The 16,298-nt window shown below is 37.4% G+C and overlaps 1 protein-coding gene across 4 annotated transcripts in view; it reads right to left on the reverse strand.

Annotated features, from left to right (window-relative positions):
* Positions 1 to 400: 400 nt before the first annotated feature.
* The window catches only part of LOC132156820 (adhesion G protein-coupled receptor B3-like), a 164,031-nt gene continuing 148,133 nt past the window's right edge, over positions 401 to 16,298 (reverse strand). For 3 of the 4 annotated variants that reach the window (XM_059565858.1, XM_059565857.1, XM_059565855.1), the window contains 11 exons: positions 14,456 to 14,525; positions 14,026 to 14,092; positions 13,427 to 13,512; positions 12,078 to 12,176; positions 10,424 to 10,595; positions 9,495 to 9,590; positions 8,618 to 8,657; positions 5,209 to 5,882; positions 4,157 to 4,192; positions 3,480 to 3,584; positions 401 to 1,497 (listed from right to left, as the gene is read on the reverse strand). In XM_059565858.1, the coding sequence (XP_059421841.1) occupies positions 1,309 to 1,497; positions 3,480 to 3,584; positions 4,157 to 4,192; positions 5,209 to 5,882; positions 8,618 to 8,657; positions 9,495 to 9,590; positions 10,424 to 10,595; positions 12,078 to 12,176; positions 13,427 to 13,512; positions 14,026 to 14,092; positions 14,456 to 14,525 (1,634 nt within the window). In that variant the 3' untranslated portion in view covers positions 401 to 1,308. The remainder of the gene's footprint in view (positions 1,498 to 3,479; positions 3,585 to 4,156; positions 4,193 to 5,208; positions 5,883 to 8,617; positions 8,658 to 9,494; positions 9,591 to 10,423; positions 10,596 to 12,077; positions 12,177 to 13,426; positions 13,513 to 14,025; positions 14,093 to 14,455; positions 14,526 to 16,298) is intronic. The other variant, XM_059565856.1, reaches the window with a different exon arrangement.

A 16,298-nucleotide genomic window follows, 5' to 3' on the forward strand; every position in this document is an offset into this window, starting at 1 on the left:
AAACAGAAAACAACTCAATTTCAACTGTAAACTTAAAATCCAAAAGGTTTTAGTAGTATTTCAGGTTCAGTTCTCTGTATCGTGCCAGTTCTTCGGCCGATCGCGTAATCGCAAATTAGGTATGCCATATGCGACGTGCCGTTACCCCAAAGTGACTGCACTTCTGGTTATTTTTAGCTCCGCTGGGTTATTTTTAATAGCCAGTGCCGTGCACGTCTCCTCCTTTACACTAATGGTCGATAAAATACCATGTTGTTATTTGCCTTTAGGTCTGACAAGTCATTACAGAGCATTTTTATGCCGCTGTTGAATGAAGGGCCTTGACAACAAGAGGACGACCACAGGGATTGGTGTGTCCAGAAAAGAGACACGCAGCACGACACAGGAGTAAGTCGACAAGTTCTCTGAAGCAGTACGAACATATTTCCTCTTTTATTTACATTCCTTTTTCAAATGTTAACATTTTTCGCTATAACTCTCTCATCAAGTTGGCATTTTCTTTTTTCTCATTAAAATAAACTTGGCACAAGTAAAACATATGTAGACAAAAGTTTTATTTACACCATACAACATTTTTTGATTTTTAAATATTTTATACAGGGCTGCAGATGAGAGAGCTTTACTGAGCTTCCAGGCAGATTCTGCAGTATTAAAGTTTTGAAATATATTATTCATAAAAAAGTGAGTATTACCTTTATTGCATTTAAAGCAATGAAGAATGTAGCTTGACAAACATTCATATTTAAATGAAAGAAAAAAAAATCCTCTTTGCTTCTGAATAGTTTTGTCTTTTCATATTATAAAGTAAAAAGTGTAGTAATGGCCAAACGGACTTGTTATAAACTTTTTAAAAACCTGCGCAAGTATATACATTGTGTTCCCGGGCTCGTCTGCAACCGAACAAAAAACCGAACCCATTCGCCGCTCGTGGGTGGATGCCATGTCACGTGCCGTTTTCTCCTTGAGGTCTCGTCTGGAAAGATAACGCTTTTGGAACCGATTATTTTCCAACTGGTTACTTTTGAAATGCATGATGTTCAATATTGTGTACATGTCTGGCCCCGACTAAATACACGAGTGAGAATACAAAAAAAAAAGATAACACAGATGCTTTTTTGTCTTTTTCTAATGTCTTTTTTATCCGTCCGTCCTTCCTTGTTTTAAAATCTTATTGGCACATATTGTCCCTGCTAGACTCCTAGAATCCAGATATGTCTTTCCAAGGCTGCATGAGAAGTGTTCCGCATTTTTGTTCAGTGCAAAATATGTCTACCTTCATCCACGTCCCCGCTAACGCTTCATTATTCCTCAGACTTCTGTCTGAAAGTCTCCCTCCTGGACGTCCAAAGGGAGGCTGACACACTTTTCCCACTCAGCGTTAGTCATCTCCAGAGAGTTCTTTGTGTCTGATTCTAGTACATTCATTGTGGCGTAGTTCTGATATTCACTTGCCGGGTTGAAGCTCTCCCAGGGGTTCTTGTTTGGCATTGCCTTGTCCTACGGAAAAGGACGAGAAGCCGCCGTGTTAGAAATATCGCATTTCTGCCATATTCTCAATATGGTTTCTCGTTACAGTGCCTCGTTTTGTGACAGTGTCAGACATTGGAAGTTGCACATGGACATGAATCATCAAGCTTTAATTCATGTTCTCTCACAGCGGCCCTAAAAATATTTGGACTCTGTATGAAAGTCACCCCATTAGATAAAATGTCACTTGGCTTGATATTTTGTTAATTAACACAATGACATTCATACATCTGTATCCCAAAAAGAATTAACATTTTTGGAGCCGCTGCACATACACATCGTGTGCTCAATAATCAAAGTCTTTGACCGAACAGCATGTTTGGAGTGTTTCCATATTCAGGAACATCTCAGATTTTTCAAGGGAATAAAAACACAGGATCATTTCTTCCAGTGGTTACCAAGCAACAGGCAGTGAATGGCAAAGTTCTGCAGTCTGATGGAACGTGGGTAAAGTGAAGTAACGTGGCCAAAGGGACACATCGCCAACTGCTTCTACTACATGAATATACGTGGGTAAAGGGAAGTAACGTGGCCAAAGGGACACATCCCCAACTGCTTCGACTACATGAATATTCACCTGACACAAACATGCATTTGTAATATGGTTCAGTTTGTTAACTTTAGTTAATGCATTAGGGGTTTTGAATTAGAAATCCACCCATTTCATAGTTTAGGTTAATTTATTAATATACTGTTGTTCATTGGCAATTCATGTTCTTTCATGATACATTAATGCTAATATATATGACTTGAAAAGTAGAAATTAGCATTAGCCTAAATTAATAAATGCAGTAGAGCACCATTTCATTGTTAGTGCATGAATGCATTAGTTAATGTTAAAATATAGGGCCTCACTGTAAAGTGTTAGCCATGTATTTCATATCAAGATCATATCTGGCCACTTGCAACTGATTTCACTTAGCTGCACGATATGGAAATGTCACTTTTAGAGGCTGCATTAAAGAGAAATTTCCATAATTTACAATGAATCGAAATGCTTTCCGTTATATTGACCGCAAAAAAAGGCATTCTGTCGATTTCCTACTTTAAAAGCATTCTTAATGCTAATGGAGATTACAAGTGAATAAAAATGGAGAAAATACCGTTTGTGAATCTATATTGGTTTAACAGTCTAAAGTGAAATAAATAATTAAATCAGGTGACCAGATCGCAAGACCACATTAACATTTACCAACCGCATCGAATAGAATCAAAATGTACTGTATTTGTCAATCATCCGATCACAATGCGTTTTGAGTGCACTAGGTTTCATCGAGGTCGAGAGGGTTTCAACTGTGATCCAGTCACTGAAAGTGCATCCTACTGTAATAGCAGGGGATGAATTGTAGGCTACTAAACTAAGGCTGATCTAATTAAAAAACACGTCTAAAATCTGTTAATTGACGATCAGAGTGAAACGACACTGAACGTTCCTCTGCTGCATGGTGCTGGATGATGAAATGTGATTGTTGCAATTGGCCTGCTCCAATCAAACAATCCCACTGGCCTTACAATTACAGATAATTGGTGCAACGTACTGTGGAAAGCACAGAGAAGCTCTCCAATATCTGTAGCAAATCAAGTGTTTTTTGTCCCGTGCATTCGCCAAGCAGCGATTAGCCAATAGAAAAGGATATAATAAGCATGTTGGCAGCTCATGGTCTTGTGTTTGAATGAGTGCATGAGCATGGATCACAATGACGGCTCATTCGCTCTTCCTCTTCCCTTCTTCCTCTCTCATCTCCTCTTCCACCAAACAACCCCCCCCCCACCCCCCAGTGTGCTATTTTTCCACTTGAATACACTGGGTGGATAACTAGTAATTCCTTCTGTCACTCACTTCCTTTGCACAAGACTGGGGTGCCACCAGAAGACACAGCCAAACAAAGACAACGTGGCACCCCCCGGTACTCTGTAATGAGACACACTGAACCCTGTATCCTGTTACTCACCATGCAGCCCATATTTGGTATGTCTCGAAATCGGTCCAGGGTTTGAAATTTCTGATTGAGTTCCTGGAACAGCTCCATATGCCTTTTCCTGGTGTGCATGACTTTCTGAAATGGCAAGGGTGGGAGGGAAAGGAAGGGGGGTAGGGGGTGGGATTTTGGAGTTCAGTCAAGCTGAGAACCAGAACTTTGCAACAGGACAAAACCTGGCTACTTTCAAAGAATTTATCACCATGTAAAAATGCTGTGCTCACCCTGCAAATTTGGCTGAATGCTATGACAAGGTTATGACAAACGGCACTGGCATATATGAAGGGTCAGTGGTAGCACTTGACATTTCATTTCGTTTTTTGGTAAAGGGCTGAAACGCTCTGGGGGATTCTGCAAGTGACCTTAAAAATGTGAAAATATACAGCCTATTTTTTGATTTTCAGCTTGAAGTCAGGGGATGTAAAAGGATAAAATGGGAATATGTGGTGGCGGACGGCATTGCTTTTACGCTAAACCACACAACGCTTCATAAATCGCAGTTGTGTCAGGACATGCTACTCCAATAAGCTTAAGTGCTACACAAAGTAGTTGTAAATTAAAGGGGCGAAACACAAACGCAACAAATGGCCCTTCGCTTGGTGCAACAAAGGCCTGATGCATGCACTTCGCCAAGCAAAGGTTTCACTCACCTCGAAGTCTAGATCCTGGTACCTCGACTTTCGTCTCTGTAGAATTAAGACAGAAAGACAACAAAAATAATATAGTTAGATATTATGAAACCTACAGAAATGATCTGCTGAAATCTGATCCCATCTTTAAAACATACATAAGCAAGTATGTTTCTTGCGCATCAGAGCTAGACTTGTATGCCTTGAGGCTTTTGGAAGAAAATGGATCAGATTCAAATGTATTTTCCCCTCAAGGCAGCCGGTCGATACCAGTGCTTTTCAAAATTTCAGTAATGATGAGAGGTTGAAATGTCTTACAATGCCTCTGCAATGATCTTAAAGGCCAGTCTACAAGAAGTACGCAAACGCAGGCACAAATGCTTGGTCTCGCTGGACATATTTAACACAAAAGAAAATACTGTCAAGAAAGCTGGGGTCTGATCAACAAACAACAAAGAAAATTTTTTTTCAAAACATCTTGTTTTGGATTGTTCAAAACAAAGTCAGTCATACAGATTTGGGATGACATGAGAGTGAGTAACTGAAGACAAGTTTTTAGAGTGAGCTATCCTTTTAAAGTTGGCATGAAATAAATGTTTCTAAATATATGTTACTGATCTTACTGAAAAATCATCTATGCATTTTTGCTTTTTTTTTTTTTACACCGTAAATTTTAAACAAATTGTCATAACTAAATTTTCTAGTAAAAAACCCCAGAAACTAGTCTGGTGATGCAAGCCAGTCCATCCAGTCAACAACCTATGGAAAGAACCATCTATTAGCTGCGGGCGATGTCAAAATATAAAAGAAAACACAATGTTATTACTTTCAATTGCAAATTGAACATCAACATCTTTGGATTTTTTATTTTTTTGCCAGTTGTCTTTGGCCTAATTTGGGGGATTTAGATATTAGGTCATTAAAAATTAATATTTTCTAACTGACAGTATATAAGAACCGATATAACGCACTTGTGGTAACACTAAAAATGCATTCATGGAGCTACAAGCATCTGTGTTCATGTACTTGTTTACAGTTTACTTCTGTCTAATTGTCTAGACTAAAAGTCGCACCTCTAAAGAGCTCATCGATATAGTTGAACCGGTTTCACTTCGAGACATTCCTACACTCTCCTCCATTTCCGCCAGGAAGTTCTTCACAGCCGTGCGTGGCTCAAAGGGCAAGTTGTGCATGTGCTCTGCCTGGACAGAGTACTGCTGTTCCATTCCCATGTGCTCCATCCCAGAGGGCCCAAGGTTAAACTCTTGCCCCATCTTATAATGCATCAACCTGTCGTGTGACAGAGAGTCCATGGTCATGCTCATCTTGCTGTCCTCCTTCAGCAGGGTGGGAACGCTGCTGGACCCAGCTCCTGACACCACCGCCGCGGAACTGCGAGGCAGGACGATGTAGTCTGTCTCCATCTGCCCTGGCTGGGGGTGGCCACTCAGGTCGTGGGCGCTCAGCTCCTGCTCACTCTGCCTAGTGGCATCATCTGTACACAGGTATACGGTCCGCCGCATGTCTGCCGTGCTGTCCAAACACTGCTCTCCCAGATCGCCCATGCCCATAGACATGTGAAGTCCAGAGGGCTGCTGGATGATCACTTTAGACATGATGTTGCCAGGCAACGTGGAGTAATTGAGCCCTTCGGGACCTTTCTCTTCCTCCTCATCATTGAGAGAGATGCGGGAGAGGGTGCCGGTGATGGTGGCCGCTCGGCAGGAGCCCATGTCTTTGTGGAGAGCTACAGGTAGGAAGGAACATCATTAGTCAAAGTGTGTGATGCAAGAATGTATGCTATGCTTTAAATGTTGATTTAGAACGTAAAAGAACCGATTTAAAAGCAACAAGCAATGCAGCCAATGAGAACATTGAATAACTTAACCATCAGGAGTTAAACATTTCATAACAGACCAATGTTACTACTAACATGTGCAACCCTACATCCCCAAAACAAGTGATTTTAACATAAAAAGCTACAACTCTTGTGGCAAATATCTTGAAACCGACACACTCAAGCAGATAAAAAAAAAAATCATCCTGTTTGAAGCATGTGTCATATGGGCCAAATTGTTTAATCAGCAAGAACCTGATTCACTTTGATTCAGTCATATTTCAAGAAAGATCAAAGTAGGGCCTCTAGTAAAAATAAGTTCTGTACCAACTTTTTAGGTTTTCTTAAAAATGAAGGATTGAAGATCAACAGGTTAACTATCAAGTCTTCTTTGGTTGACCAGTTCATCACAGAGATGCTCTTGTTTTGATCTAGTCTGAATATGTAACTTCTTTGGTTTTGTTTAAAATGATGGGTTGAAATTGAACAGGTTAACTATCCAGACTTATTTGGTTGACCAGTTCATCACAGAAATGCTGTCTGAACAACTTCACCACCTTGTTCAACAACTTGGTTTTACTTGTCCATCAGCACTAACCATCTAAGCAAATCTTTTTATCAAATACTATCTATACACAAGCCTTACAATATATTCTGTTATAGAAACATGTCCATATTTGGACTAGATTGATTCAGTTCACCTGAAAGAGCCACACACATCTCTAGATGCATTGACAGAAGATGCATCAGCACTGTGAGAACAGCCTGTCCTCTGCATCTCCACAAATCCGTAAGGGAATTACTGCCACTGTTCATAACACAACAACAAGGAGACCAGAGGACAACAACGGCTGGTTAAAAATGCTCCAGCTCTGATGGTAGTCCAAACTAATGCATTACACAACATGGTGTCTGAAGAGTGCAGCAGAATACTGATAGAAGAACACAGAAAGGGCTTTAGTCTCAAGACAAGGACTTTCAGGGTGAATCTCATCAAATCTGTCAAGAAACTGGTCACATTACACCCCAAATTCAAATAAATATAATAATAGACTGTACATATAAGAAATTATTTAAATTTGTTGTTTAGGACCATTACAGTTGTTGTAATTAAGAACATCTACCTCCCAACTTTCATTTTTATAATGCAAAGTAGTAACAAAATACGTAAATACATTTAAACTGATGTGTTGAAGTGTCTTTATTTATTTATTTATTGCATAAAAAATTATACAATGCAGTATATACATTTTTGTTTAAGAAATCCTATTATGGATCATCAGAGAGTTTTACTTTTCTGCTTTTTGTAAATTAGAAGTAAACCTTGGATTAAAGTTTTATTATGCTGTCCTAATGAAGGACACACAATGTGACACAATATCACCTTCTGAGCTGATCTTAATCCAGTTTTAATGAAGAACACTAGAGTCACAGCGCTGTTATATTACACTCATTTTCAAAACAAAAACAAAAGGGTTAGCTAATTGTGTTACTTGCTTGCATTTCATGTTTACAGCATTGGCTAATTATCTGATTTACTATGCCCTTGTTAGTCAGCTAGTTTTTACAGAGTTTAAATAACATGCCATAAGTGCAGATACACAAAAACAAACATTCAAACAACTGCCATGACATCTCATTATGCAGTTAAAGTAATTTAGCGGCTCATATCGATGTTTAAATGAGCTCTGGCTGCGATAAGTGACAAAATTTGCTCAGTTGCTTGGTTTCTATTTATGTGGCGTCACACTGTGTAGCCCCACCCACAATGAAATCTCATTGGTCTTAATCCCACACATAACCAACTAATAGACTGTGTTGCATCATGCAACATTTTCACCTTCAGACAGACAAACAAATGCAGTCACAGTGCTTTCAGGAAATGTGAGACGAGTCACCATGCTGTCTAGGGTCATAGCGATGCTACATACAAACTGAAAAATGCCTATTATGAAGACTTCATGCTGTTCTGAACTTTGTTGGTTGGATGTCAGAAGAATTACATTTTTAAGCAACTTTTCAGTATAACAATAAAACAATAAATCTGTCTAGACTTTGAAACAAAAATCTTGTTTTGAACCCATTTCAAGGGACTAAAAAGATTCACTGTTCTTCAATTTACTTTGGGGAGACAATTAAAAAACTCATGGATTTAGGTTTATTTCATATGGCAGCTAGATAAAGGGAAAACGAAAGATAAAAGAGAATAACATATGTGGAATAAAAAAATTAGGACTAATTCTGATTTGATACGTAGCATATCAATATATAGATGGCTTCTAAAACATAAACCTTTTTTATACTTAAGAGTCACAAAAGGCAGTTTTACTTCTTGAATATTTAAAGACTCCTCACATTAAAGTGTGCTTAAGATTAACAGCATTAAATATATTTTAATTAGTTTGATATATTAATAATACAATGGAAGTAATACATAAAGTCTATGAATTTAATAATCTGCAAACCTACATTTCAACAAAGATATTGCATGCATTAGTATCTATCCCGCTGGATGATTAGCCTGGTGCCACAGGGACACCGTGACTCTAATGTGCAACTTGAATGTTTATTCTCTTGGGCCGTTTTGGCCCAGGAGAGGAGAAGTAATTAGGAAACACATTAATGGTGCACCATCTGTTTCTTACCTGATCGGCATGCAATGTCCACGTCTTTCTCGAAATCCGTCTGTGGTAAAAGAATAAAAGAAAAGCAGACAAAGTGAAATTTATACATGCAAGAGGATTCAATTTAGACAGCTTTATTAGCTTTATTTAACTTTGACAGTTGGAGCCATGAAAAAAAGAAAGAAAAAAAAGCATAGTCTAATCGACTATGTAAAATCAGAATATCTATGCCGCCTTGGGATTCTTCTTAAATTGTATGCTTTTGCTGGCTTGTGTCTGCAGTCTAACCACGTCCCACAGAGAAAACAGTCATCTGTTGAAACTGCTTATAAATAGAATCGGATTATTCAGGTATGACAATAGAGGAGCCATCAACAGCGGCAAATCAAAGACAGTCTGCACATTGGAGGCCTCATTATAGTGAAATACTTCTAGTAAAGAAACTTTAAATCAAAACACAAATGAGCACTGTGATCATTATGTGCCAGTGGTTCTGCGCGGGTCACACATCTCCGGAACCATTTTAAAAGCAATTACTCCCTCAAGCCAGTGAAGGATGAGAGAGACCGGTGTGAAATACGACAAACATGTCCCATCTGAGAAAGGCGAAGGCCAGAGGAAAGCCAAAGGACATAGATGAAAGATTTGCTGGTATTAATTAAGCAAAGACAGATCTCCATGTCCTGTCATAACTGTATAAGCAATAACAGTGTATAACAAAGACTCATACTAGATAAACCATTTCATATAGATCAAGAGGACTGTGAGAGATGCTTCTGATAGCACAGATGCCAGATGCAAATGATTTCTCAGCTAATTTATAAGAAGAGAATATTCCAACTGGGTTTGTGACTGTACAGTGGAAGAATACTGAAGTCTCACAAGGCGAGTGTCTTACCATGATCTGTGCATGCCCGTTGGGAAATGTACCAGTCGCGTCTGCACTGATGGGGTCTTGACAGTTTCTCAGGCGACATCTGAAGGCATCCTGAACCTGTGAACCAACATTTTAGTCGCATATGCTATTGTAAAAACGCTTCAGTGAAAGTTTGGGGTTGGATTGTTTTTTTGTTTGTTTGTTTTTTAATCAAAAATGCAATAAAAACAGGAATATTTTGGAGAATTTAAAATGAATTGTATCTTAATATATTTTAAATGATATTATTTTTGTTTATTCAAATTATTATAAAAATTAATAAGCCTGCCAAGTAAACAAATGTAGCAACAAATGCCTTTTACCCTTCACGCTCATGTAAAATTGCCAGATTGTTTCTCTTTAGAGGGTAAAAAAAGGACATCCAACTATTTAAAGGCAACATACGCAACCCACTTCTGTGAAGCAAAGATGTCAAATTAGGAAAAAACAGGGATTTGATTTTATTCATCAGGATTTAATTGGCTGTTATGTACCAGAATGGGTACCAGTGGATGTGAACTCTAAATGACAGATTTAAACAAATAAGAGAGCTTGCTGATGTCGGTCCAACAGGAAAGTTATTTTAGAGGAAGAGGGATCATCAGAGATCAAGAGGGATTCATTTGGGGATCAGTCAGGCAGATTTTAAGGGTGAGTTTGGCTCTTCTCAATGTTGTTTTCTTTCAATGTATAGTTAAAAATACCTTCTATTGAGTAAGAAGCAGGAAAGTCATTTGGAAAAGCATGATGGTGAGGAAGTGATGATAGAATATTCATATTTATCCCTTTATTTAAGTAAAACTTGACAAGGAGTAAAATGAACTGAACCTCTGAAGAAATTAAAGACAGTCTGATGAAATGCTAAAGGAAAAGAGAAGAAAAGTAAGGGATTATAATAGTTCCAGTCCTACCTCTCTTCTGAGGATACAGTGGACCATGACTATAACAAAGCCTTGCAGGGAGTCAAAAACTGCGAAGAGGATCTGGAATAAAATTGAGCGTTTGTCCGTCATGGCCAGCACCGCAGACATCCAGGTGAGAGCTAATAGAGGAAGAACAACACAGGAACTCCACAGGGAGGCCCTGAGACAGAGAGAGAGAGAGAGAGAGAGAGAGAGTTGGTGGACTGAACAACAAAAGAGATGAATTTTTGTTCTTGCTCCCAAAAGTATGTTTACCCATTCATTTTCTCCAAAGGCATTACAAAAACACACACACACACTTTAATGAAAAACTCTAAGCCTTGAACAAACCAGCTAGGTCTTGAGTCATAACATTACAGTCTTTGATTTGAATAACAACTCTGACTTTTTTTCTTTCGGAATTGTGTTCATATCTTGCAAAATCTAAAAAAATTACCGAGCTACAAAGTCTGATTAGCAGATTAGCAGGATTTTTTTCTGAAAAAAAAATTCAGAATTGTGAGTTCATATCTTGCAATTCTGACTTTATAACATGCAACTGCGAGTTATAAAGTCAAAATCAGAGATAAAATGTTCTCGCAATTGCGCATTTACATCTGACTTTTTTTCTGAGAATTGTGATATAAACTCGCAATTAAGATTTTTTTTTTCTCAGAATCCTGAGTTATAAAATATATAATTACGAGTTTATATCAAATCTGAGAAAATAAGTCAGAATTGCGAGTTTATATCACACAATTCTGAGAAAAAAAGTCGCAGTTACCTTGATTTATTTTTTATTTAGTGACGGAAATGGGCTTCCATAACTACTACTATATTTTTTTGCAATAATAAAATATATAGAATAATCAAATAGATTATTATTTGACTACAAGTATTAAATAGTGTTTATTATTATTCTGAGATTATTATTTCAACAGTGATACTAATAATAAAATCAATAATCAACCAAAAATCTATCATTGACTACAGGTATAAAATATAATGTTTATTATTTATTATTAATATTATATTGTATTGCAATTATAATTAAAATGTTTATTATTGTTATTAATTGTTATTATATTTTAATGCAATAATAATAACAATACGAATAATATTTAAACATACTATGTGAATATTTTAGATGCTAGTTTGAGATTTTAGGGAGGCTACAATGCTTATATGTTAAAAACAATATAACTTGTTGCTTACTGTAACTTCAGATCTCTTCTTCAAGAAAGGTATTTATGCTATTGTAAAATATATCTTTCTTTATGGAGAAAATGATGCGAAGTTTTACTTTATAGAAGTCTATTGTTGAGCTCTGTAAACAGATTTGATGAAGAGGAGATAGATGTCATTTGTTTGCCAGTTTCATTCCAGATGAAAGCATGCACATTCCCAAATTGTCCTAAATTGCCATCGGCACATCCATGAGTACAGGAGCACACAACAACCAATGCATTGTTTCAATAGAGTGTGTCGACAGACAAAGAGTGTGTCACAGACAAAGAACAAGAGCCAGCTGTTCATTTAACACCTCCACAAATCTCCTTCCCCGAGGCAAGGGGAAGGACACACACACATAAAGTCACACACACACTCTTGCATGCAGCTTAATCAGCATAATCGATTTGCTGAGGCATCGGTGGGCACTTACATGGCGTTGCTGGCTGTTGTTGCTGATAAAGCAGTAGTTGAGACGACGCCACATTTGGCACATTTTAAAGTTAATCCTGTATGGGGCTCGCTCATCTGCCTGCAGAACAACACAAAGGGAATGTATTTACATGGTGGTCTGATTGTACCAAAGCAGAGGTGGTGGATGTTTCTCTGGGAGATACGGCCCTTTGTGGACTTCATCAAAGATGACGTGTGTCATCTCTGCACCTTTGGTAGCACCAGGATTGTAATGTATTTTTTGGGGCAGCTGGACTGGGCTGGAAATATCTCTATTAGCTCAACTAATGGTGGAAATTTGAGGCAAGGCTAGCTGTTTCTGCAGTTTTGTCATACTGAGATGACACTTTAGCTCTGTTCCCAAACCTAATGAGGTCCACAGCCTCCTGTCAACATAGGCAACAATCTTTTAAAGCAGTTTAGTGTGAAGTTTGTTTTAAGGTTGATGCTAGGAAAACAACACAATACTCTAATAAGCATAAAACATATGTAGCACACACAAATATTGGGCAAAGTTTTATCAGGTTATGGTGAACAGGCTTTAATTAGCAAAACATTTAGAGGGAAGTACTACTACAGTTCAAAAGTGTGGGATTGGTAAAGTTTTTAAATGCTTTCGAAAACAGTCTCTTAATTTATTTAATCAAAAAAGTAAAAACCGCAATACTGTGAAATATTCACTGTAATATATGAGAAATATATAACAAAGCTTTCTATTTTAATATATTGTAAAATGTAATTTATTATTGGAATGGGAAATTAGATTTTTGTTTTTTTCGATTCTTTGATGATTAGAAAGTACAACAAAACAGCATTTCTTTGAAACAGAAATATTTTTTTGTCACTTTTGTTTTGATACATTTAATGCATCTTTACTGAATAAAAGTATTCATTTAAAAGTATTCCAAAAATCCCAAGATTCCCAAACTTTTGAATGGCAGTGAATGTTTCTCCTTTTCATTGTTTAATTTCTTCTCCTTAGCTATCTTGCTAACTGATAGGATGACAGAAATCAGCAAAAAATGTATGCAAGCTGTCCAAAGTTCAACAAGGCACATTACCATATGATTTCCTAAAAGACATTTTAGAATGAAAGTATCAGCCAACTAATTTCTAATTTCTAAGAAACAGGTTTCCTTCTTGACAACAAATTATACCAGAGGCAGTAGATAACAGAACTAGCAGAACATATTTAAATTATTTTGTAAATTGTCAGGGCACCAAAGCATCTTGTGAACCCAAGATACAGATTTCAGAACATAGCTTAGGAGTTTGACATTTTTTATATCTACCGTATATTTTTGTGTGATTTAGCTAATTGGCACTTACCCTGCTCTGTGTTTTAGTTTCTTATCCAGGATCCCATCTCTCGAAACCAGTTTATTAAACACTAGAATACCAATCACCATGTTGACCTGTAACCACACACACACACACACACACACACACACACACACACACACACACACACAGTAACACAGTCAGGGCCTGACCTCATCAAACTGCAGTTAACTAACAACACAGCTCAAGCACTGTACACAGTAATGACTAAAAGTAAATGCTTCTTTTAACATAAAAAAATATGTTAAATTGCTTTCCAATGCACTTCAGAATTTTACAACTACCTTCAAGCTAGACTTTAAAAATGCAACCATATAGATCTAAATGTACTGTTTTGTATTTTGTAGATGCATGGTAGTGTGAATATGTGCCACCACTTAATTCAGTCTAGAGACAAACTGCTTAATGATGCATATAAATGACAGGGGTCACAATCTTCAAACCGTACCACGATGGAGTGAGGCAATTTTCTATTTCAGTGTTGGCACGGCAGACTAATCCAGTAAATGACATAAAACATTATAAAGGCACTGGTGTGTGTAGTTTAGACTAGTAAATGACTGTAAATAAACAAAGTGTAAAATTACCAGCACAACTGCAGCAGCAGGTCCCACAAATGCATAGAGAAGACCACCTTCCAGAGATAGCCAACAGCTGCAAACACACACACACAAAAAAACAAATATCAGCAAATCTTGCATAAAATGTAACATCCGGCATCAACTTAATGGGGCATGGCAGTACACAGTCGTATCGTCCTTGAGTGTCTGGGGATCTGGAGCCATATGCCATGGTTCGACATGAGAGACTTTTAGTATGGAACAAGAACTCTAAAGAGATCTTAAAACACTGTTTATATCCAGGTAACCTCGAGAGAACAAGGTGGGACTGTTGCAGTCTCTAGGCTCTGACTCATAACTTCATGCTACTGTTTTAATTGAAAAGATCTTCATGCGGGGTCTCTTAAGTTTTCTGGGTAAACATGAGGAACATAGAAGAAAAAATAGGTTTTCTTACTACTGAGGTGTCCCGTATCCTTTAGCTTTTGTGAATCCCATTGAGATAGCGACCACCAAAGCAGGTAATCCTTCGAAAGAGACACAGGAGTGATTAAAGGCCACATACTTTGTAATCCTTCAGGGCTGGAGACTTGCACGGCACATGTACAGTGGCATCAATAGTAGGTTAAGAATGAGATGAATCTAATGCAAGTGGTGCTTATCCATGCAGAACCAGCCACTGCAGTGCTAAAGTGGGATTTTTTGGGGGGGGTATTTTTATTCCTTCGAAAAGTGATAAATGGCTGACATTTAAATTCTATATAATATATTAAATCTTTTATATAATTTTATTTTAAATATATATTTTACAATTATTTTTGAAAAATATAAAAAGGGAATATAGCCATCACAATATTATAACTGTACAGTATGAAATGTATGTATTTTTGTTATTTGCTAAAGATTAAATTTAACATTGTTGATTTGTTTTGCATATATGTTTTATTAATAACCCTATGCTTGAGCAACAGTATGTGCAGGTCTTCAGAAGCATGCCAGGTTTTCAAGAAATTGTATAACTTTTAAAGTGTGTGTGACGTGAGAACTGGTAAACAATCTAATAAGTATCCCTGAAGTTTACACTAAACCCAGCATGCCATTGAAATGCAATTAGCACAACAGCTTTTGAACTGAGTGGCTGAAACATTCAAACAGTTCTTGAGCTGAAGTATAATATAATATCTGCTATCTTTCTAATCCTCTCTCTCTATTTCTCTGTCTCTCATCTTTGCTAGTCTCGAGCAGGACTGCCATTATGAAAGGGCTCTTTCTGCTCCTGCCACTATCCTGTGATCTGAATATTAACACCGTCTCTCGCTGGTGGCTCAATTTATTGATGCAATCAGCTTGTCTGAAGAACCAGTGAAGGCCCTTCCCCCTCCCTGTGCTGAGTCTAAACGAAACTCCTCCCCTAGCCACCAAGCAGTTTCATCCTCGACCAATCGGAAAGCACACTGCAGTGCACACTGCACCACTGTTCCTCCCTCAAAGTTAACATTAGTCTCCGGATGGATGGAAAAGAGTGAGTATCTGAGAAGGATTAATGAATTTGACCTGGAAACTGTCCATGATGATATACTTGTTCCCTCACAGATACAAATTATACCTGTGGATTTATAGTTCAGCTGAACAAACACAACATAGTCTGCAGGATAGCGAGACCTGGGTAGGAGTCATGAAATTAAGGGGACCAGCTGTTTGTTTTTGGATCCTTAACAGATGATTTAGATTTAGTAAACCGAGACACTATTTATGTGAGACACCATTTACTTCTAAAGAAAAAGATAAAACAATTGAGAGGTGATGACATACTTTGTTTACTTGTAAAGATTTGAATAGACCATTTAATTAACCATAAATATATTACTGCTTGGTTGTTTACTATATAAAGCATCCAGAGCATAAATATTAGAGGTTTGCTGTCAAACGATTAATCACGATTAATCGCATCCATAATAAAAGTTTTTGTTAATAATATATGTGTGTATACTGTGCGAGAAATTATATATTGTGCCTTATACTTAACAGTTACATCTAAAAATATTATTTAAATTAAATATTTTATTTTATTTTGTATATAATTGTATATATGTTGTGTTGTGACGTGCCAGAGGTAGACATTAACGAAGGTATAATGATCTGGAAGGTGGCTGCTGGCATCCTTAATTTATTCTTTTTGTCTAGTCTATTCACTGCTTAGCAACCGTTGTTATAGCAATGGAGTCACGGACTGATACAAAAGCAGGAGCAACAAGTTCATTTGATAGCAGACATCGCTTATGAATTCCACCCGCCATTAA

Source organism: Carassius carassius, chromosome 14 (genome assembly GCF_963082965.1).
Source record: "Carassius carassius chromosome 14, fCarCar2.1, whole genome shotgun sequence".
NCBI lineage: Eukaryota > Metazoa > Chordata > Actinopteri > Cypriniformes > Cyprinidae > Carassius > Carassius carassius.